At 30.7% G+C, this 25,149-nt stretch overlaps 2 protein-coding genes across 5 annotated transcripts in view; both read right to left on the bottom strand.

Moving 5' to 3' along the window:
* Positions 1 to 14,259, bottom strand: part of For (cGMP-dependent protein kinase for) — a 65,880-nt gene extending 51,621 nt beyond the window's left edge. Inside the window, exon 1 of the mRNA XM_072894830.1 lies at positions 13,563 to 14,259. Within this exon, the coding sequence (XP_072750931.1) occupies positions 13,563 to 14,056 (494 nt within the window). The 5' untranslated portion in view covers positions 14,057 to 14,259. The remainder of the gene's footprint in view (positions 1 to 13,562) is intronic.
* Positions 14,260 to 17,450: 3,191 nt separating this feature from the next.
* On the bottom strand, positions 17,451 to 22,584 carry LOC140667124 (protein TAPT1 homolog). Of its 4 annotated transcripts, none has more exons than XM_072894836.1 (8): positions 22,508 to 22,584; positions 21,899 to 22,094; positions 21,249 to 21,403; positions 20,798 to 20,895; positions 20,391 to 20,728; positions 19,788 to 19,885; positions 19,445 to 19,660; positions 17,451 to 18,079 (listed from the first exon to the last, which is right to left on the bottom strand). In XM_072894836.1, the coding sequence occupies exons 2-8, from the start codon at positions 22,086 to 22,088 to the stop codon at positions 17,501 to 17,503; spliced, it is 1,674 nt and encodes a 557-aa protein (XP_072750937.1). In that variant the 5' UTR covers positions 22,089 to 22,094; positions 22,508 to 22,584; the 3' UTR covers positions 17,451 to 17,500. The 4 variants fall into 4 exon arrangements, with proteins under 4 accessions (XP_072750937.1, XP_072750935.1, XP_072750936.1 ...); XM_072894834.1 differs by lacking the exon at positions 22,508 to 22,584 and adding an exon at positions 22,427 to 22,498; XM_072894835.1 differs by lacking the exon at positions 22,508 to 22,584 and adding an exon at positions 22,245 to 22,497.
* Between the last annotated feature and the right edge of the window lie 2,565 nt (positions 22,585 to 25,149).

Genomic DNA, 25,149 nt, shown 5'->3' with positions numbered 1-25,149 from the left:
AGAAAATCCATGACACAACTGTCGGAAAATATTGCAGTCGGGTCCATCATTCGCGTTGTATTTTTTATCAATAGATATTTAAAAAAATCATTAATTAGAGACATTCGTATATTAATTAAGCACACTTAATAACATATCCGCGTATATTTGTGTAATATTTAATATAAAATATTTAAAAATATTAAAATTATTAAAAACATATAAAAGATTATATATATATATATATATATATATATATATATATATATATATACATACATTTATTTATTTATATATATCTTTTTTATGAGAGTGAAATACAATAAACAAAATAAAACAAATACAATAATCTTGTTTACATAAAAATATTAGTATAAAATCATGAGAAAGGTTTTTGGTTTTTTGTGTTAATAAAAGATTGTATATATATATATATATATATATATATATATATATATAATGTATCTAAAAAAATTCTTCTTTAGTCAAAAATATTTATCGGTTTAATGTCTCTTAATATAACGTATATTCGTTTAAATAGATTTAAATGAAAACTATAAATCTCGGAAAGTGGTCAATGTACCATTTTCCTTTAATATGTATTTAAACGCTATTAAATTTCCAATTAATTTTGTATAACCTAATTTTGCACAATTTTGCACGGAATAATTTTTTTTTTCTAAAATGAAGGGTTATAAAAGTATCAGATGCAAAATAAAAATATATAGTAAATGTCTAGAAGTGCCCCTTCATCGAAAACTCAACTTTTTTGATAGCATTTAATAAAACTATTATATTATAAAAACAAAATGTGTAGAGGAGTTTCTAGGAGGGGACAAGTGTCTTTATTAAAAAGTTATAGTAACAAGAAAAGTACTGAATAAAACGTAGTAAGTAGAATTGCAGAGCCACACTCTGTTTTTTTTCACTTTGTTTCTAAATACATATCATAGTGAATCAGAGTTTATAGCAATGTTTATCTCTTATTCAGAGCGAAATAAAATCTATTATTGCACGGTTCCACATGGGTTTTCAACTTTCCACACAAATCAAAGTCAATTCCGCAACATCACTGCTTTCAAGAATAAAGATATAAACCTGATAACAATGCATTGTTTTTTTCATAAGTTTTCTTTATGTACGAAGCAAAGTTAAGCTTACATTACTCTGTGCCTGGATCAGGTCCTGTGTAGATCTGAAGTTTAAAAGTAACTGTTGGCTTGACCTTACAATTAGTAGATAGTGTAGTTAATCAAACGTGTGGGCGGAGCTCCTCCCTCTCTCTCTCTCTCTCTCTCTCTCTCTCTCTCTCTCTCTCTCTGCATCCTAAAAGGGATAATCTAATCCAACCTAATTTTAATTGAAAATCAGAAATAGGTTGGATTAGATTATTTCTTTCGAGGTAGGGATACAAGGACGGGTTTCCTCTTTTTCCTATCCACGTATTAAATTTGCTACACATAAATAAATGAATCTGTTAAGAAAACGCTCTATTAAATGTACATAGTCAGAAAATTATCTTCTACTTATAGTTTTTTATTAATTAACTTCTTAATAAAGACTTGCTCCCTAAACTCCTAAAAAACTTTCATATTTATTTTTATAATAGTTTTGTTGATTGCTATAAAAAAAAGTTAAGTTTTCGCTGGAGGAACACTTCTAGACATTTACCAAGTACCTACATAATATAATATAATATGTATTATGTATACAGGGTGTCCTATTTCAATCCCTCCAGTGAAATATCTCGAAAAATATGGAAAATTCGAAAAAAATGTTTCAGATAAAAGTTGTATGGTTTCTAGGGGGACATGAGATGGTGCCATTAGTTTGACCTTGAAGAGTCACATGATGGTCACGTGAAGGTCATTTTGAATTTCTTAAATGGAACACCTTATATATTTTTGCATATTCTTGTAGCTTATCTCGAGAGCTTTCCAAAACACTATGATAAAATGTTTTTTCATTAAACACTTTTCGAGTTATAAGACTTCAATGTTGCAATATTTTGACATAAAATACAAGATATCTCGTAAAATATTCATTTCTCGATTATCTTACCCTAATACTTTTATGCACAGAATAATGAGACGAATCAATTGGTGTAAAGAAAACATATGGTTATCTTTAAGAAAAAATCTAAAATGAAGCCTTATAACTCGAAAAGTGTTTAATGAAAAAACATTTTATCACAGTGTTTTGGAAAGCTCTTGAAGTCAGCTCCAAGAATATGTAACAAAAAATAGAAGGTGCCATTTAAAAAAATTGAGGTGACCTTCAGATGACTCTTCAAGGTCAGACGAATGGTACCATCTTATGGCCCCCTGGAAACCATACAACTTTTGCTTGAAACATTTTTCTCAGGCTTGGTTTTCGAGATATTCCACTGGAGGAATTAAAATGGGACACCCTGTATATAATTTTTATACATATTGTATTGTATCCGTGGGTCGATCTCGAAATATATATTGAACGCGCGCACGATGCAATTGGCACTCGCGAATTGCGAACCGCAAGGTAAATAAAAAGTAAACACTTATTTAAAAATGCAAGAATTTTAATAGGAAAACACAGAACACAGTATATAATATGGATAATTAAAAATAAGAGCAGAACTGTAGGCAACAAGCCCGCATATGATGGCAGCTGTCTCAAAATTTAAAATGTCTGCCCATGTTGATAAAAGGACACTCGTACGTTGTTTCGGACATGATCTTTTTGCCGCATCGAGCGGTAAGACTTCGCGACACAAGAATACACGAGAAACAGCAATATAACAATATAATAGACTTAATATATTTTCGAGAGAATTTTATATATATGTCGATTTAATAAAAAGTAAAATGTTTACTTATTTGAACAAGGAACAGCAGCATGACAACGGCTGTTGCATTTCATTTTTGATTTATAACAAAGACAACGTTTGCATTGTATTTGATAATGTGGCGGGTCGCTTGTTAGCATTTTATAAAAAGACTAAAATTCTTAGCCAGATTGTAAAATATTTCATATCTAATCACGATTTAAGAATATGGCCGCATTTTATAAAACGTCTAGGCATTTTATAAAGACGGATTTTGTAATCTGGCTACGACATATATATATATATATATATATATATATATATATATATATAGTAATTAAAATTAAATTTAATTATTTAATATTTGATTTATATTTATTTATATTTGTGTCAATGTAACATATGTAACTATTGTGCGTACTTACTTAAATACATAATAATGTTTTGCGTACGTTTCAAAGTGCAGTTATCACAAGAAAATCACATCTTTACTGTATATCGCAAATAACTTTCTTGAAACCGATTCGCTTTATATGTATGTATATAAATACGATTATTATATATTCACTTATATATAAAAAAGTTAAAAAACCTGCAAAAGCGTAACGCGAAGATGATATAGAACTCGATTCATGGACAAATTAATATTGTTTTGCTAAATTTGCAGAGCAAAGTTTAGAAACTATTAATACATGTTTTATCATGCAATATCAATATCGATGTACGATTCTTTGAGATTTTTTCTCAATTTCAACATTCCATAAATTTTCGCAGTTCCTTGAAATAAAATAAATAGCATATAATATATATAGAGAATAATCGAATAAAGAAACAAGATATGGAATAAAGAAATAATAGAATAAATAAAATAATAATCGAATAAAGAATTTATATAAATGTTTACGCCCATTTTCGTTCAAATGTAAAAATTTTTCCTAAAAACGTACTCAAAATTTTCGCGTGTTTTATACAAAACATTCGATGACTGCGATAACTTCAAGCTTTATCTTGTTGCATGTTGTATTGTTATATTGTTATATTGTCCAAGTATCAAACACAAATATCTGTGTCTCCTCTACATATGAAGTAATCGACACAAGGCATCTTGATGAGACGACCGCGAATATGTAAGTATATTAGATTCTCTGTCGAAGATAGAATCGCGAAAAGAATACGCGGCCAAAGAATCATGTGACTAATTCTAAATCGCAATGACGAACTATTTCCAGATGTTTTGTTATAATCACAAAACTTCAAAAATTTGGTGCTAATTTATTATTAATTCATTCCTCTACTTGCGAATTTATTGCTATCAAATAATAGGAAATTGATATAAAAAAAAGAATAGACTGGCTTGATTTTGCGCACTCTTATTTTTGAAAAGAGTTTATACCAAATCATACAGAAGCAAATATATCATGACAAGTTGTTAATTAAGTGTTCAAAAAAAAAATTTGGAAATAAAACTTTTATGAATACATCAATATGAAATATTAGAATTATATGAAATAATTATAAATTAGAGAAAATATCTCAGCTTGATATAAAAATTATTTCTGAAATATTTTAGTTCCCAATTAACCCTCTGAGTCACGAATTTTTCTAATTGTCAGTATTTTATAAAATTTGGTATATAAGGGTTTTTGGAGTCGCTGATTACGAATCCATTGTCAGATTTTCAAAATTCAAGATGGTGGATCCAATATGGCACACGAAATTTTACTTCCGCCATATGGATCTCTATATTAAATTTTGAAAATTAAATTTTTGTTCCTTTAGATTCAGATTTTGCGATCTAAAAAAACCTTCAGAGAAAAAATTTAAAAAAGAATATGACTGTTACTTTCAATTTAGAACAGAAAATATTGTTTTTTACTTATATATTTTTTATCAAAAAAAGGAGGATTTAACAAAAACAATACGGTGGAAAATTCTAAACAAATTCTGAAAAATACTTTAGAGTGTACTAAGATTATAAAAAAATTGCCGTATTTATTGTCGTAATAGATTAGTAGAGAATGCATTTTTCGTAAAAAAGTACTTTTGACTGGTATTTTTGATATTAACAATTAATGACTGTTCATATTTTTTTACACTTATTGATGTTCTAGAGACTCTGTAGAAATAAAAAATTCGGTATTTGTTGATAAAAAAGTAGTTAAAACAATAAAAAACTACGAAAAAAAAGTGGGTCTCTGGGTGACCCGCTGTGACTCAAAGGGTTAATATTGCTTGCACAAGAAGTTTAAAAAATAAATCAAAAACAATTCAGCCTTCTAATGAGCAATAAATTCAGAAAAAAAAATAATTCGTGAAACATTTTAATATTAAAATGGAAGACACTTTTTTAAGTCTATTAACATTGTTCTCATAATAAATAATACGAGTTTTTAATTATTTTTTTAAACTTATTTCGCAAGGCATAAATTCAAAATTAAACCAATAAATCAGCAATAATTTAATATTTATTAGTTATGATATATGTAAATATTCAAATTTCTTGTGATGGAAATGTAATATTAAACAAAAGTTTGAAGTGTGTGCGATCATTAAACTATCGTACGCACGATTTACGGACAAGCGATTGTCTACCACGTAATCTATGATATAAGAATTTTAAATTCTTATATCTATATCGTATTTTGATCGAAAAAATATGATAAAGAATATACGCAAAGCGATGTCTCGTGACGCAAACTTCTTGCTCTCGTTGCGAAAATGACATTATTCGTTTTAATATGCGTATTGATCTCTCCAATATCTGTTATTATCTCTCAAAGCATAAACGCAATAAATACGAAACGCGATGATTTTTTAAGATTGTTACAATTACAATTAGTCATAATGAGAGATGGTAAAATTGCCATAAGACACGTGCATTTTATACTATTATTTATGAGTAACAGAGACAACTTTTCGTAAATTTTCCAAAGCAATTAATTATAATATATTTGTTTTTTTTTTTATATTCATTAGATTTGTATTTTCAAAAGCAAGTATGCTAAAGTTAGCACTTCAATTTTCTGGCAATTTATAGAAGAGATTCATAATTAGAGCAACAAATTTATTAGTACATGTATTAAAATATATAATTTACTATACAAATTATATTTTATCCGTTAAATAAGTACATATAAAAAAAGAAATTTTTATTTTTAGATAAAGAATATTGTTTGTGTTGACAAAATAAGTTTTCGAAACTATATGCAGACGAGAAACTAATAATCGCAGATTATATTCACAGATTATTTGGCTTTACTTGGAAAATATATGAATGTAGGTCGACATTTTTCACATTTGCGACACCTTTGATATTCTAGAAATAACTCGTGCCTCTTTCCGTAACGCTTTATGTTGATACAAACTTGCTCGAATATAAATTAGAGAAATTTGAATTTCTCATAGTGAGGGTGGTAGATTAACGGAAATTCTCAAACCATTTTTCAGTACAGATGAAGATAATGAAGCTTCGGCAAAATCGCTATTTTTTTTTTATACGGGATACACTTTTTTATTTCGATGAATGATCCGCGATACTCCGATTATCGTGATAAAAAGATCGAACCAGTGATACGATTCGTTTGACCTTCCACACGCACGTGCAAGCACGTAACGATAGTTCTTACGTCGCGATCTCTTATCTGTTACCCGTTGTCATTTTCTTATAATAGTAAGTTGAGCGTGTACCAAGCGTAGACCGGAAGTTAATTATAACGCGAGTCTAGTATCGTGATTACTGAATATACAAGATTCTTTCATTTCTATTTTTAAATCAATTGACTTTTTTTAATTAAATGAATTCACTTTAAATCCCGTTTTCCAATTTGTATTTATTTAAGAAGCACTCCAGCTTCTAATCTTATCAGTTAAATAAACATATAAGGAGAAAGAAATATATTTTGATGTAAAGAATATTCAGCAAAATAAGTTTTGAAAGCTATTATGTGCAGATGTAATATAGTCGTAGATTATATTCACAGATTATTATTTGGCATAGTGTATTTACTTGGAGAATATATCTAAATGTGATTCGACATCTTTTTTTGACATTCATCTAGAAATCTCTTTGTGCTTCTTTCTATAACGCATTATGCTGATACAAACTCGCTCGAATCCGAACACACAATGTCTACGTGGGATGACTATTCTATCGCTGCAATTACGCAGTAAATGCAACGTTCAATACACAGTTGGATGATTAACTCTGCTAATCGTAAGATTGTTTAAACAACGCGCTAATCTCGCATTGATAGTAAGTTCATGTATGTCGTCGAAGGTACCTATATATTTTTGATCAATTTTCTTATTATTCTTTATTATAATTTGTTATTATTATAACACTCGTACACTCTAAGGCTGCATTCCTTTTGGAAAGCATCATTTTATCTTTGCTTGTTATATGTCGAAGAAAATGACACTTTCAACGCATAAGCATTCAAAGGGAACGCAGCCTAAATCTAGTTAATTTCTCTTTACTACACAAATAGGTATACAAATAATCTTTTATTTTCGTGACGAATCTAAGCAAGATGTATTTTTCCGTGCGTTTATTAATATAAGTTGAATAGAAATGAACTTGGAGTATTTCTATTCCGAAATTACTATGTAAAATTCTGTCAGCGCTAGTAGTAAATAAGATTCAACAAAGATCTCTTATCAATAAGAAAAAAAACAAAAAACAAAAACGTTGAATTATATCAATGCAATAAATGAAAGGAATAAAGCGTGAAGCAACAGGTGTCTTAAACGCAAAAGGTATCTCAAAGTCAGGCGCACAAGTCCCTTATACGCAACATATGTTAATTTCTTGACAGTCAGAAGCAAATTTTACCTTGTGAGCCAAAAGTGCGTTGACACAAAGTAAGACCTGATGATCATAAAACTGAGTATCCTAAGGTTTTTTGGGTCGCTGAATCCGAATATGATATCAGAATTCCAAAATTCAATAAGGGAGACACCAATTTCAAAAAATCAATATATATTTTTATAAAACTCGGTATCCTAAGGTTTTTTGGGAATTTCTAATTTCGAATTAGTTCTCGTATGTATTGGAATTATTACCAATGCGGTTACTTTCATTTCTACTCTCTGTAACTGAAAAAAAAGTTTTATAAAAGTATGTTGAATTTTTTGAAATTGATGTCCGCCATATTGGATCCGCCATTTTGAATTTTGAAATTCTAATATCATATTCGGATTCAGCGATCCAAAAAACCTTCGGATACCGAGTTTTATGGAAATCGAAATAGATTTAGTTTATTTTTTCTGCGATGAGTCTATGGTATAGGTGTCAGTGACAGTTGTGGTCAAATTATTTCCGGCGCTATATGGCGTCAATGACTGTCAAGGGGTTAAGGGTCGACAGGAGACACTGTAGAGACCTCTCGCAGAGACTAATTCGTAATTCTCATATTTTGGCTACAGAGAAGATCGTGATAAAACTATGATATTCATAATCAGCAGAATCGGTTTCAGAAACTAAGTACAGAACGATTTTTTAGAAAAAGGTCGATATAAAATTTTTAAAAAAACGTGCTGCTGATGACGAGTTACCGAGAGTCAGGTGTAACTGCCCCCCAATTGATATTCTAAATATTATAAATGTTTAAAAGCAAAATTCAAAATCCGGCTCTGTACGTAGTTTCTCATTTTTGTGAAGAATATACTAAAAATAGATTCATGAAGGAGTATGACTTTCTCGAGACTAAATATTAGAACTACGAATATCGCTATCTGTACCTGTAGGTACAAGATACAGCTAACGAATCGGTGTTGGTAGCACCGCTTGCTAAGGAAAGACAATGAGAGACAATAATGTAATGTCGTCTTTGTCCCTCTTGAAATTGTGTGTGTACACACATACACCAACACATTGAATGAGAATTCATTTTTCAATGTTGATGACAATGATGCTGGAATTTTCTCGTCGGTTCTGTCGACGCTTAATCTCTTCTTCACCTATATTTTTATTATACCGCTCTTAGTATGAAATAGCAGATTGAATCAGATACTTTTCATGTAACGCACGATTGATTGTAATGAAATCGAAATGTAAAGTAGATAAAATATCTATTTTATAATTAAAAAAAGAAAAAAGATAAAGCAATAGAAAGTGTTTCGTTCGAATTTGGATTGTCATCGATAAAAATTGTTACTCCAACGACAGCAAATTTTTTGCGCATTTTATGTGAAAACAATATGCTAAAATTAATGTTTTCTTTAATTGAAATTTAGCAGTGCTAATTTTTAAAATTAAATTTTTTTTAATTTTTTTATCACAACTTTTTAGTATCGTTATTTTTATAGGAAATTAAAACAATTATTTTTATTAAAATATTTTTATAACTTTTTTTTATTTAATTTCAATTAACGTAATATTTTGAGATCACTATTTTTGTAGGATATATTTTACACAATGTACATTTAACAACTTTTTACTACTGACGTGTGAACTTAGCACCTTGTTTTATTTATTTATTTTTTTAAGTAATACCTATTCTTCTACATACACAATTTGGTAAGCTTCTTCTTATTTCTGGGATACAATCAAAGTTCCTTATTTGTAGATAGGTTCCACCAAAATGTCACAAATATGGAAAATGCGAATATGGGATGATCGAGGGCTTGGTCATTAACAGTTATAATGTACAAAAATTACCCTTTGATACGGATTACCCTTAAATTATACCTCGCATTACTTAAGATTACCCAATAGTATCTCAAATTAAAAATAAATTTTGAAAAAGAAATTTTACTTTAAATTATTTTAACGCTAAAGATTATTTAGATTTACCAAAAATAACCTTGGATTACCCAAAATTTTGCTGGGATTGCCGCTGAATTACCTAGCCCTTGTACAAAAATTACCTCAGTGACTAACCCCTCGGGGATGATAAAATGTATGGAAATGTATAGAGGATGCGTTCCAAGAAAATTAAAAACTAAGAAAAATATTATTAAAAAAAGCCGTTTTATTTCAAATTTACAATCAAACATATAACTAAAAACATAACTAATACTCAATTTTAATGAGCCACAAGATTTTAAAGTTAGTTTAATGTTCAATATGTTTGTGTATAACTTTTCCTGAAATCCATACATTATTAAAATTGCAAAAAATTACTTACATATTATTAGACGGTTAAAAATTGATTTAAAAAGGTAACTTTTTCTTTTTCTACGGCATTTTGCAGACTACTGAACTCAAGCTTATATAAGTTCATTGCTTCTTCTATCTTTTTTTTTTTTAAATCAGACTTCTTTTTATTGAGAGATCAATTTTTATAAAGAAATCACAAAGAAAATAGAATAGAATTGAAGTTTTGATAGCAAATACGAAATTTTCTGTTTGCGAATAAAGAGTAGTTACAAATTTTTACTCCACGAATGATGAAACCCCCGAATATGAAGTTTTGACTATATTTAAATATTTTATCAAACAAAACAATATAACATATAAATATATAAATTTAAAAAAGTAATTCCTTTTTAGCGTTATAACACGATGGATTACTACTTGTGGAATACATATTATATGTAATCGCCTTTTATTTGTAATATAATATAAATTGAATACATATTAAAAAGTTAGTGTAAATTACAGGAATTTAAAAAGTATTATACGTTCTATATGATATTTATTTCGACTCGCATCGGAATCATTCGATAAGCGATAACGTGAAGACAATTGTGAATAGTATACAAGTAAAATCTAATAATCTTTAAATAAATCAATTTTCTAGCAAATGGATGCGATATACATGCCTGATTTTTATTTTCAGTGTTATAGTCTTTATTATTCTCCATAAATTTGGTCAAATAAGTGCGCATAATATATTTATTAAAACTCTTATTTATTCTTTGTAAAACCTTGTATTCGCGGTTTAATAATAATTATCAAAAATAGTTGAGCTTTTTTCAGAACCTCAAGTATAATTACATATAAAATTTATGATAAAATTTACTAGCAGCTTTTTGGTCTAGATGTCTAGAATAGAAAAAATATCCAATAAATTATTATTATTAAAAAAAAAAATACTATCAAACAATTACACGTACTGAAATAAATCATGTGCAAAAATCAAAACAAATTTGTTATTAAATAACAATCACACAGTTTCATAAATTTTATATAACTACGAGAAAAGACTAGCTCACAATCCACAGAAGATTAAATGTCAGCTCCAAGTTTCTCGTAGGGGAAAACATACTGATCTTTCCACCTTTCATGGCGCAACCTATATGGAAGTTTACTGCTGATGCCTTTAAACATGCGGAATGCAAATCCCCGTCGAGCATTTAGCGCCGGCTTCAATATTCGCGTCACGTATATCAATACTTAAGCACCTACGCGCGTATTAACAATAAGTCGCGTGTACACCTGACAAATGAAACAGAATGAACGTGGACAAAAGCGTAAATAAATCGAACATAATTGAACGAGTATGAACATTGAAATAAGATGAAATAAATCCAAAGTCGCAAAATTATTTTCTTCTTTTTTAATCTCATTGTATCAGATTTCTTCTTTAGAAAAACGAAATAAAAAATCCACACACGTGGCTATGCAAGAATATCAATATATAATTAATGTTGCCCTTTTCTGATCTTTTTTCCTTTTATTTTTTACACACATTCATACGGTTCAAATTTATTAATGTGTACGCGACTTTATTGTGCTCATGTATTTTTTTCTTGAGTTTTTAGGAAGTTTTTATATGAAATTTTTATATACTTATGTTGAATTGATTTAAAATTATGATATAAAATCAATAAATTAGTCATAAGTAGTTAGGTTAGGTTAGGTTAGGCATAAGTAATTAGTAATTAAAAATTAAAAGATTTTAGCGTCTCAAGCTTTAAAATTTTATTTTTCAGTTATTTTTAAATACACTTTATAAAAATAATTTCGACAAATTTTTAATTTAATTTGAAATTTACATTCAATTGTATACCAATCTGTTAAAAAAGTAAGTATGTATATATGTAATTGGTTGCTTGAGAAAAAATAGTTTGGGCGCTAGCAAAACTATAATTTTCTGAAGAAGAAAGACATCTAAAAACAAATATAAGTTGTTGACGACACGAGCAACAAATAAAGATATTTAAAAAAAGATGATCTTCTCTCACAGCCGCTGAATTCAATCATTGACAAGTATTATTTTTGCATATTCGTATGATGAAGAAATTATACAACTGAAATTATATTATAACTTTTCAATTATCAATAAAACACAAAACTTATTGTAAATATCTGTAAAATACATTATATATCTAATCATAGATTACGGTTCGATGTTACAATTCGAATTTACAATTAAGACGTATTTCTTTACATCTGTATACAATGATATATGAAATAAATGTGTTCACATTTAATGTTTTCGTCTCTTAAAAACTCAGAGAATGAAAATACATATATATATTTTGCGCACTCTATATTATAAATTATACATTTTTTTACGATAATCATAGAAGAATATTAAGATGTCAAATCTTCTCGAGAAATGGGACAAGCTAATATATAAGCAAATTAAAAAAACTGTATAAATTATTTTCAAAACGCTCGGAACATTTTACAAACAAAACATATATCTTATTAAATAATCAATGTTATAATCCTCCTTGCATTTTTTTACATCTACTTATAACTTTCTAAAAATATATTTCATGGAAGAAAAGGGAGGAAGGGGGGAGGGGGGGGGAGAGAGAGAGAGAGAGACAGAGAGAGAGAGAGAGAGAGAGAGAGAGAGAGAGAGACTTGGCGTGTTTAGTTTTAAGAGAACATAGAACATATAAGATGTAAAGCGCATGTGTGTATGTATATATGCTATCATTTTGTCACGCACTGTACTCATTATCACTGACTATTGACAGTGGCGTATAATTTTCCACAATCGATCGCGTTTTAAGCGTGTATTAACCCTTTGAGTCACAGCGGGTCACCCAGAGACCCACTTTTTTTTTCGTAGTTTTTTATTGTTTTAACTACTTTTTTTATCAACAAATACCGGATTTTTTGTTTCTACAGAGTCTCTAGAACATCAATAAGTGTAAAAAAAATATGAACAGTCATTAATTGTTAATTGCAAAAATACCATATATAAACAAACAGTCAAAATTAGTACTTTTTTACGAAAAAATGCATTTTGTACTAATCTATTATGTCAATAAATACAGCAATTTTTTTATAATCTTAGTACACTAAAGTATTTTTCATAATTTTTTTACAATTTTCCACCGTGTTGTTTTTGTTAAATCCTCTTTTTTTTGATAAAAAATATATAAAAAACAATATTTTCTGTTCTAAATTGAAAGTACCAGTTGTATTCTTTTTTAAATTTTTTCTCTGAAAGTTTTTTTAGATCGCAGAATCTGAATCTAAAGGAAAAAAAATTTAATTTCCAAAATTTAATATAGGGATCCAATATGGCGGAAGTAAAATTTTGAAAATCTCGTTTGCCATATTGGATCCGCCATCTTGAATTTTGAAAATCTGACAACGGATTCGTAATCAGCGACCCCAAAAACTCTTACATACCAAATTTTATAAAATACTGACAATTAGAAAAATTCGTGACTCAAAGGGTTAATATCCATGTTTAATACGAGAAATTGGACGGTCAACAAGCTCGAAGTGCAAGGTGCGTGCAAAGAGGAAGAGAGAGAGAGAGAGGACAAGAAGAGAACGTATGTGTGTATATGTGTGTGTGATAAATATGTATACGTGAACAGCGTGTGCAGAATAAAACGCAGAAAAACAGAGCCGCATGGTACCTACCTGTCGCTCTTGTCGACTACCGCGAGAGGCGCGAGCTCTTGGAGCGGCGGCTCCGCGGATATGCCTTGGGCACGGCCGCGGGTACGCGGCTTGGTCGGCGTAAGCGGCGGCGCCGCGCTGAACGGCAGCACGCTCAGGAACTTGTCAAGGTGGCTACGCAGCTCCTGGATCTCAGCATCGCGGCAACAGACGACCGCCTCGAGCTCGGCGATTCGTTCATCCTTGGCACGCAACAACTCTTGGAGTTCCCTCAGGGTGCCCATAGCGGTGATCACAGCACCACCTCCTACGGCGGTGACGGCACCGCCGCTGTTACTGCTACTGGTAACGGTGTCGACGGCGACGACGCCGTGCGTCGGTAGCTGCGACGAAGCGGCGTCCTCCTCGTCGGCGAGCCGCTGCTGCGTCGACGAGAAGCACAGCGAGTCGAAGCACACGCGCATAGACACGCAGGCGTCGCCGATAGGCACTCGGTATTTAGTACCCTTGTCCATTCAACTCGCCGTAATACACGAGAGAGAGTAAGAGAGGACTTGTACGCGGAGCGACACGACCGGGGACCGACGAGAACGTCGTCAGTCGTTATCACGCGAATTCGAGTGATTCACGATTCACGCTCCCAAAGAACGGAGGACCGAGGACCGACGACGTCCTCCACCGCCTCCATGTCGTCCCGCGTTTGTCGACCAAACGGGTGACGGGTGGGCGAAGGGGGGAAGGGGTACGAAGTGGGAAAGAAAAGGACGGTGCGAGGTGCGAGAGAGGGAGCGAGAGAATAAGGTGGAAATGAAGGATGAAAGAGTGAGGCGGCAGAAGAGTAAGAAGGGGAAACTTAGTTCACGCCACGCATTGCGCCGGTCGCGAACGCGCTGTCGTGACGTAATGATGAATTCCGAAAATCGACTAGATTCGCTATACATTGTGTACGTATGCATCTCGTTTCTCGTTGTACTTTTTAGCGTAGAGTAGGTATACGTTCTTTTTGTTCGTTCGTTAAAAGCAGAAAAGATTAAGACTCCCAACCTTAATTTTTATATTTCTTTACATTTATAATTTATATTTATTTCTTTTTATTTATTGTTTTTTTTTCACAAAAGAAAAAATTATTAAATTTTATTTCAGTAATAAATGCAGATAGAAATTTTAAATTTTTTATTATAATAATTTATTATAATAATTTTTATTATAATAATTTATTAAAATAACAATGTTAGATGAATTTTCGTTATTCTCAAATGAACCTTATGGAAATTTAAAGACAGCCAATTGTTGATAAATTTCAATTTTTGTAGCAGCTGTTCTGTATTACCGACCAAACTCTAATCTAATGTATATATATATATATATATGTATATATATATATACAATATTTTTGCTCTTATTATCATAAAGTTTTGCAATTTATCCATATAAAATAAGATAAATTCCTACTAGAAATTGCATGAAGGAATATTTGTAAACTTTTAGATATTTAGAAAAGTTTTTTTTAGGCTTCTAAGCTTATTTCTACAAATTCACAAATATTTCTTCTTGCAATTCATAAGTGAGAACCCATCTTATTTTGAATGTATAAAACTTTTATGTTAGACAAGTGTATTATTAGGTTAAATTTTGGTCGGTAATACAAAGTCGATTAGATTTTAATTGGTATAGACGACTTTATAGATGACCTTATATATATCGTCTTAATATTAAAATTATGTGAAATATTATAGTTATTTTCCATTTTCACACACACAAGTGATACTAACAATAAGTCTAAAAGTTATGTAATGACGTTGAATGGAAAGCACCTATTATAGGTATAAAAACTCAATTTAATCTCACTTGTCAGAATGAAAAGAAACCTACATTCAACTAACAATAAGTTATGTTGTAAATTATCTGAGTTTGGTGTAAATAGAACAAATCTATTGGTTTCTAAATTTCGTGTTGATAGAAAAAATCAATTTTACAGGAAATATTTAGCAGGATATTTGGAATATTTAAATATAAATTTCAAAATAGTTAAAGAATTTAAACAGAAATACTATAGCTAGCTGAAATATTCTGTGTGATATACATGATTATTAAGAATTACTTCAAAACAATTTCCACATAAATTCGCATATAAAACTAGATGTTTAGAAATAAAATGTGTGAACAATTACCAAAAGTTTATTATCCATACATAAGTACATTATATAAATATTATTGCAAAAAAGCATTCATATAGTATCTATGCATACATATGCATAGATACAAAATGTCTCTCCATAAATATCTGAGCAAATATCTTGTAACTGGTTGAAGGTACAAAAAAATTTAATAAGAGAAATTTGTATGGCTTTGAATCTACTACAAAGTATATATAAAATAATTTCTTTGTGATCTTTTCAAGTTATAAAAGTCATTTTTATTTTTTTAAATAGAACCCTAATTCTTATATATATATATAACATATATATATACCATTGGTTTGACCTTGAAAAGTCATTTGAAGATCACGTTAAGGTCACTTCAAGTTTTTTAAATGGAACACCCTATATATTTTTACATATTCTTGGAACTGACTTCAAGAGCTTTCCAAAACACTATGATAAAATGTTTTTTCATTAAACACTTTTCGAGTTATAAGGCTTCAAAGTTGCAATATTTTGACATAAGTGTTTTGGAAAGCTCTCGAGATGAACTATAAGAATATGTAAAAATATATAGGGTGTTCCATTTAAAAAACTTGAAGTGACCTTCACGTGGCCTTCAAATGACTTTTCAAGGTCAAACCAATGGTACCATCTTATGGCCTCCTCGAAACCATACAACTTTTGCCTGAAACATTTTTCTCTCCCGGGCTTGGTTTTCGAGATATTCAACTGGATGGATTAAAATGGTTCACCCTGTATATATATATATATATATATATATATATATATATATATATATATATATATATATAAATTCCTTGCAATATCTGTGTAAAAAATTATAGAGATATGATGGCTAAAAATTCAATAGTTTGAGATACTTCATACTTTGATATAATTTTATGTAAACTATGAAATATCTCATAAACTATTGCATTTTTGGCCATCATATCCCTATAACTTTTTACGTAGAATATTGCAAGAAATCGACTTATAAAAAAAATTAGGATTTCATTAAAAAAAAAAAAAAAAAGATTATCTTTATAACTCGAAAAAATCAAGTAAGATCAAGTAAATTAAAGAATTTTTTACATGCACTTTATAGTAGAAGCCGTGTAATTCTTTTATTAAACTTTTTTGTTATTAAACTTTAATCAGTTGCGAGATATTTGCTGGAACATTTATAGATAAACTGTGTGTGTGTGTGTATGTGTGTGTGTGTGTGTATATATACAGGGTGTTCTGTAATTGATGGAAAACCTGCTAATGGCAGATTCTTTTAATCATTTGGAGTCGATTTTTCCTCAGCGAAAATCGTTTCCAAATGATCTCAAGAATCTGCTATTAGCAGGTTTTTCACCAATTACAGGACACCCTGTATGTATATATGTATGTGTATGTATGTGTGTGTATATATATATATATATATATATATATATATATATATATATATATATATATAATATACATATATATAACACATCCGACAGGAATAGTACCCGTTGACAACTTCAGCGTCGCACATATACATATGTGTACGGGTACCAGCAGAAATGGTGTCCGTCGACAACTTCAGCGTTACACACATACAACAGAAATCATACGTATACATATGTACTAACTTCATGTGTATGTGTGTAATTCTGAAGTTGTCGACGGACACCATTTCTGCCGGTACCCGTACATACGCTTTTAGTTACATGCATGTGACCCTGAAGTTGCCCCGATGGACAATATTCTTGCTGGTGCGTGTACAAATATGTACAATTTATAAATTAAAAAAACTATTGTATTCAATTGCGCTATTAAGATTTGTTATTGCGGAAGAAGAGGTTCGCTTCCTGTCCTTAGCACGGTTTTCGCGACAACTGTAAACTCGTCGTTACACTGAAGTTTCTCAGTTTTATACGTTTCTTCCGTATTTAGAAATACTTCATTCAAACAGACGTTATTCAAGCTGACAGCGCTATTTGAGAAGATGGCCGTTCCAAGATTTGGATTCTTCATGTCGGCACTATTAGCACGTTTGTGCGACGGAGATTTCAAACCTGTATCGTCTTTATCCACTTGCGTTTGCGATATTATGTCGCATGCTTTACCGAGAATGATTAAACTGTTCAATATGCGAAGAGCCACTAGTATAAGATAAGCTAATAGTAGAAGTATAATATTAGCGGGTCTTGCAGATGGCGTGAGAGTTGTACATAAAACACGAGCCATGGCGACTCCCAGAGGAAGAGGTATAAAGCCCATTCGCCGTGCGACTAAATCTGAGGGATCTGAGAACGCTGTTTCCCGACGTGCCTGTGTCATATCATAAGCCAAACTCACGGTATAATCCCTGTAGACGGTTGAAGGCAATTCGTTGAAACGTGTTATGAACGCATGTTTTACCTACAGATATATATAAAGACACATCAGCATTGATAGAAATGATTCACATAATACAGCTTAAATATTTCGGATATAGGCAGCGATATTACAACGTATGTAAAAACAAACAAAAGACTATTATGGAGGAGTTCTATGTATCATCTGTCAAAAGTTAACACATTTAATACATTTAAAAATTCATGAATTAGATATTGCATAAAACTGTTAGTCTTTTAAAATTGATAATTAATTTATGAGTTAAAGTAAAGATTTGTCCTATAGAATATAATTTAATCTCAAATATCGCAAATATTATATCAAACTAATTTTTTTATGATTATAGTATAAAAACTTGTTCTATTTATAGTAAATAACTACTACTTATAATATACAAAACTCATGACAATAAAAATTGTAATTCTACAAGACAAATCTTTATTTTAATTCACAAACGAAGGGGGGGGTCCTTAGTTAGAATGTTAAAAGAAGAATACGATTTTGGAAATTTTTTTAAAGAAATTATTAAGCGAATCTCTTCGAAACTTTTAGGATATTTTATTCGACATTTCAACATAATACAGGAATTTTTACAAGTAAAAATAAAGCTCTGCAGTCAAGTTACAAGTGCTCGGCCTCGCTACTGATATGACAAAACTGCGGGAAAGATACAACCGCTAATTTTTATTTGAAACAAAAAACCAAGAATTCTTTTATTTTTTATATAATTATACAGTCGATGGACCTCTTTGACTTTGATAAAAAAGTCAAATTGAATAATTTTTTTGTATAAATAATACGAAATTTTTTGGGTGAAAATCGCTACTTCTTTAAGGTCTCACCATTTCTACAAATTTGCACTTTTGCTTGGTTTTAGAGGTTCATCGACTATATAATTATATAAAGAATAAAAAAATTTTTGATTTTTTTGTTTTGGATAAAAATTAGCGGCTGTATCCCGCAGTTTTATCATGGTGGCGAGGCCTCGCGGACGGGCGTTTGTAACTCGACTTCAGAGTTTTATTTATAAAAATTCCTGTATTATGTTGGAATATCGAATAAAATGTCCTAAAAGTTTCAGAGATTCGCTTAATAATTTCTTTTAAAAAAAATTCCCAAAAATTGTTTATTTTTAATGTTCTAATTGGGGATCCCGCCTTAATTATTAATTTGATATTTTAAAAGACAAAGTGTTTTATGCAATATCTAATTTATTAATCTCAAATATATTTAGATTAACTTTTGATATAGATGTAAAGTTCCTCCTTAAAGTACACAAGACTTGAATATTTTAATGATAATAATAATCAAGTTCGATTATTAATTTAGACTGATATTTCTCTCGATATGTTCACGTAATATAATAAAATAATTTATTGTGACACAAACCCAATCAACAAGAACTTCTGCAAACAATAGTATCACGCAATCGGGCAGCAAAACGGCGAAACGATCGCTATGCCATGCGTACTCTTTCATTGTTTGTAAACTCACTGCAAGGAGCAGCATAGTTAGGTGAAATCTTTCTCTGACGTCAGCACAAGATAATTGGAACAAGTTGTTCTTGTCAAATTTCTTGAACACAGAACCCTTCAATTCTACAAACTGAAAATATTTTTAAATTCGTTTATATTTTGTATGCTGTATTTACTACTTTTTAATTATCTAAATTTATTATATTTTATTCTTAGATATCAGAAAAATTACTTCACACTTTTCATGGCACACTTACATTGTTAGACATCATAATTGTTAGAAGAGCTTTATTACTGCTGTTGATTGCTACATTTAACGTTGTTGCTTGGAATAATACCAATATGCTATGCAACACTTTATAAGAATGCAGTCAAGGTGTATATAAATTTTATAAATTAAAAAAAATTATATATATACAGAGTGTCCCATAATTCGCTAACCACCCGTCAGGTGCAGGTAAATTAGGTTAAACTGAGTAAAAAAATTATCTACCATTTCGCAATTTTCGCAATAGTTAATGAGATATTAATTATAACGAAGTGTGTGTGCCTCTTCAGGTTGTCAATGCAGAGCGTTCCTCCAACTGCTTCGTCGGCGCGCCTAGTATCAAGTAACAGTGGGAGGCTTCTTCGTGCCGCGCGCTCATGCCAGGCGCCGATTGGCTGATCTCTTATAATTAATATCTCATTAACTATTGCGAAAATTCCAAAATGGTAGATAATTTTTTTATTCAGTTTAACCTATTTTACCTGCACCTGACGGGTGGTTCGTGAATTATGGGATACCCTGTATATATACCTTTCTATGATTAGTTATCACGTATCAAATTGATTATAATACAACTATGTATAAAGGATACACACATAAGTGAGAGCGAATAAAAGATGTGGCAATGTACCCAAATGTTGTGTACGATTGGAGTTTGAACGTGAACGTGGCTCGGTAGCGGTCCAAAGTAGAGCGTCTATAGCGTCTTGGCCAAAAGCACTGAAAAGACGATCTCCTACCTCTAACATATTGTAAAATATGTATAATTTTATAACCGATTGACTCTTAACCAAATGATACATCATAGAGGTGTCCACTTTCCAAGTGGCTGCCCAACAACCTATCACTACAATTCCTTTTAATAAATCGCATACTTCAGCTGGACTCAAATACATCTCATTTGTTGCGCTAACTCTTTCACCCCCGCTCCTACAAAATGAGAAGAATGATATTTTTCAATAAACAAATATATTTCATATTAATTGATTTCACAGATACCTTAAGCAATGTCGTAAAGGTCTCGTAATCACTGCCCAGAGAGCCATTGCGAATCTTAATGGTAAAAATGTGTATACAAAGAGAAAGGAATCTGCACACTATGCAGAAAAATAGTAATAAAATATAAATTATTTTAAAAATATAATTTTGACTATTATTTTATTCTTACAATGGTATAACCAGCGCTCATACTAATGGAGTGATCCTGATATATTGAAGGAGGATTAACAGAGACAGTAGAAAACATTAATGATATATAACAGACCTTTACTATAGAAATAGGCTGTCTTCCTTTCTCATGAAGACAATATAGACTGGAGTTTCACAATTGAAACAGAATAGATCTCTCTTTATTGATCCTCCTTTCTTTCAACAGATTTACCTATGCTAAGACGAATAGGCAAAGTCCCTCCAGTAATATAAGCTTTATGGATATAATATTGATATATACCTGAAGAAAACCATATGCCATAAAGTTTTCCACCTCTCTAGGAATTTTTATAAACGAGTAAACTTTCTCTCTTCTAGCAGAAAATCTCTCCTCATCATGTTCCAGCTGATAATCTCTTGTTAATTCTGTCCTTAGAAATTGCATCAATGACACTCCTAAAATATTTAATTTAGTCAAACTACATACAAATCTATAAAATGTTATTTATAAAAATCTCATCTTTAAAATGAAAATTTCTAGCTTATATAAATTGGGCAAATAATAAAATGGGATTATGTCTCAAATCAAAATCTATCAATATAAAACTAATAAGAACAATTTCAATTCATATTTTTCAGCAAATCCTCCAATAATCAATGAGATGATGACTCATCTGTCACAGATAATATAATCAGAGTTCATACTAATGGCTAACAATATAACTAATATTATCTAATCTATCACACATTCAATAATGCATAATTTATCATTCTAGGTGTTTTCTTTTTTGTTTTGCAGATATCCTGCTAAAGTAAATTTTAATAGTCATGCATGTATATATATTCAACAATCATACATTGTGTTTATATATATATATATATATATATATATATATATATATATATATATATATACATGTATATGATTGTTGAATATATATACGTATATACTTTGTTTTTTCTCCGTATCTTGCCCGTTCGACAATTGCGACTTATAGTGTGGAGGATCCACATTTTCCACCCGCTGTTTATTGTTGGATGACACATGATTTTTGGATTTGTCAGCACCGCGAAACCTGATGGTCTTTTTTTCTGACCAACTGTGCTCCATATCGCCATCAGCGAGATGTGTGCTCTGCATCACTCTCTGTAACATTCAACAACGAGCACCACTGATGTAATGCATTCTCCACACGAGTTCTCAATATATTCTTATACATTGAATTCAAACATAACCATGTCTCTTATATATATATATATATATATATATATATATATATATATATCTATATCGTGCCTCGATCAAAATCGCACTCAATCGCACTGGATAAACTGTCATAAAGTCATAATAGCACACGCAGTGAGAAACAACATATCTCGTTTGAATGCAAGCGATAATCGGTCCAGTTTAATATTTGACTGCAAAACAGGTTTTATTACATGAAATACACTATGTATTATAATTTTAGTTTTTACTACATTTTCATAAAACCAGGAAAGAGAAACTTGAAACCACGTATATATGTAATAAGCATGATACATATAATAATATTTTCTTACATCATAATAACAGAGAGAAGGCCACCGTTTTTTTTAAGACGCCTTTTCTCCGCGGTACAGTGGCGCTAACTAGATCAATTTTAAGCCGTGATTATACTATAGGTTGCGGGTTCGGCTACGGTTAGGGTTACTGTTGGACATTGGGAACCAACCAATCACAGCAAAGATTGCTTTACTGTGATTGGTTGGTTCCCAATGACCAACAGTAACCCCAACCACAACCTAACCCGCAACCTACAGTGTAATCACGGCTTTAGAGTTTTCGGAACTACAAGGTCGGATTCACCCACAGCAGAGAAAAACCTGAGAGGCGCCATGAGCCCGTTTTTCAGTGGCTCTAACTAGATCCATTTTATGGACTGATGGAACTATATGGCTGGATTCACTTTTCGGTGCCATGGTAAAACGACCGATTGGTTCGAATCCGTGCTAGATCTACAATCGTGGATCTCAAAAGTATGAAACATTATGGATTTATTAGTATGTTTTCTATTATATATTATTAATTACGCGTAGTCTTTTTCACTTTAATATACAGGGTGGGGCATTTATATTCAGACACCTAAATATCTAAAAAATAAAGCAAGATAGAAAGAAATGTTTGAGGCAAAAGTTGTTTGCTTTCGAGGGGGTCATAAGATGATACCATTGGTCTGACCTTGAAGAGTCACATGAAGGTCACGTGAAGGTCATTTTGAATTTCTTAAATGGAACGCCCTATATATTATTGCACATTCTTGTAGCTTATCTCGAGAGCTTTCCAAAACACTATATAATCAAATGTTATTTTGTGAAGTACTGTTCGAGTTATAAAAGGCTTCAAAGTTGCAATATTTTGTCATAAAATACAAGATATCTCGTAAAATATTTATTTTTCGATTATTTTACCCTAATACTTTTATGCACAGAATAACGAGACAAATCAATTGGCATAATTAAAATACATACCCGGTAAAAAATTTCTCATATATAATTATATATAACAATATAAAAGTATATAGAAATATATAAAATTCTGTATAAATTATGTATAGTTATGTATAGTATGCATAATTTTGTATTATTGTTGACTGACATCTAGCCAACATTAATATAAAATTATATATAACTATACAATAAGTCATATATTATTATATATAATTATACATAACTTATATAAAATTTTATATATTTCTATATAATTGTATATGGTCATATATCATATATGATTATACATAACAAATTTTTTACCGGGTAATTATATGTTAAAGTAAAAATATGTAACTGCTAGTTACAAATTCATATTTTTTCTTAAAGATAACTATGTGTTTTCTTTACACCAATTGATTCGTCTCATTATTTTATGCATAAAAGTATTAGGATAAGATAATCGAAAAATGAATATTTTACGAGATATCTTGTATTTTATGTCAAAATACATATTGCAACTTTGAAGCCTTATAACTCGAAAAATACGCAATGAAAAAACATTTGATTATAGTGTTTTGGAAAGCTTTCGAGATAAGCTACAAGAATATACAAAAATATATAGGGTGTTCCATTTAAGAAATTCAAAATGACCTTCACGTGACTCTTCAAGGTCAAGTTACCATGTTATGACCCCCTTAGAACCGAACAACTTTTGTCTGAAACATTTCTTTCTATCTTGCTTTATTTTTTAGATATTTAGGTGTCTTAATATAATATAATAAATGCCCCACCCTGTATATAGCGGAGTACTATTTGAATATATATATATATATATATATACATATATAATTGTAAACGAGAGAAGAAGAAGGAAGTTTCGGCTGTCAGGTCTGCGAGAGGATGTATATGTGTATTTCAGTTTATTTGTTCCAAACATTATTTATTGCGAATCGAAGTAGCCTTATTATTTGGAGGCTCTTCTTATTATGATAATTCCAGGATGAATGTTCTCTCTTCTTGGTATCGCACTCTTTTATGCTGAGTGGCATCAAAAAGTCTCCTCATTTAGAAAATCGGACCAATTGCTTCTCAAATCACGGACCACCGTGGCGCGTTGCTGAGAGTCGAACTTTGCGTATTCGGGCTTTGACTCCCGATATGATAACTCAGAGAGGTCCGCAATTAAAATATACATAGATTCGACCGTTACGGTCTCCGCGTCTCTTATTATTAGTATACAATCTTTAAGTCACCTACATAATTAAATAATTTTATTAAAATTATTGAAAAGTTATATTTTATCTATCTTATCTCCATGGCCTAAGTATAGATATGGGAAGATAGAGATGGAGTTTGCGGGGGTGAAGCCTTTTCGGGGAGGGCAACGAGGTAAACTGTGAGCACTTTCTATTGGATGGAATGATGCGCGTGCGTAATGGCGTTTAATACGAAATAGAACTCCTGCCCACCGGACTTGAAAATGCTGGTCGTGCGACAAAAGAGAACGCGGTAGTCAATTAATTTATTATAACTGATGAATTTATTGGCTATCGCGTTATTTTTTGCCGCTCGGCAAGTATTTCTGCGTCCAGTGGGCAGGAGCTCATATTCTAATATCTCTGATTGCTAGTATTACACAGCTATGTATATGTTTAATAAAAACAGTCATCGAATTTATTATATTTTACGTTAAAATGTCCTTTTTTTAATAATAAATAATAAATCATAAAAAT

The sequence above is a fragment of the Anoplolepis gracilipes genome, chromosome 6 (assembly GCF_047496725.1).
Source record: "Anoplolepis gracilipes chromosome 6, ASM4749672v1, whole genome shotgun sequence".
NCBI classification, from domain to species: Eukaryota; Metazoa; Arthropoda; class Insecta; order Hymenoptera; family Formicidae; genus Anoplolepis; species Anoplolepis gracilipes.
Note: the sequence above shows the minus strand (reverse complement) of the source record. Positions and strands in the feature narration are given on the sequence as shown.

Coding starts and splice junctions, on each gene's coding strand:
- LOC140667124 (XM_072894834.1), bottom strand. CDS start 22,489: ATGTATCATGCTTATTACATATATACGTGGTTTCAAGTTTCTCTTTCC. Junction 20,729..20,797: donor CCTTTACGACATTGCTTAAG/GTATCTGTGAAA, acceptor CTCATTTTGTAG/GAGCGGGGGTGAAAGAGTTA. Junction 18,080..19,444: donor CAGAAGTTCTTGTTGATTGG/GTTTGTGTCACA, acceptor ATATATCTGTAG/GTAAAACATGCGTTCATAAC.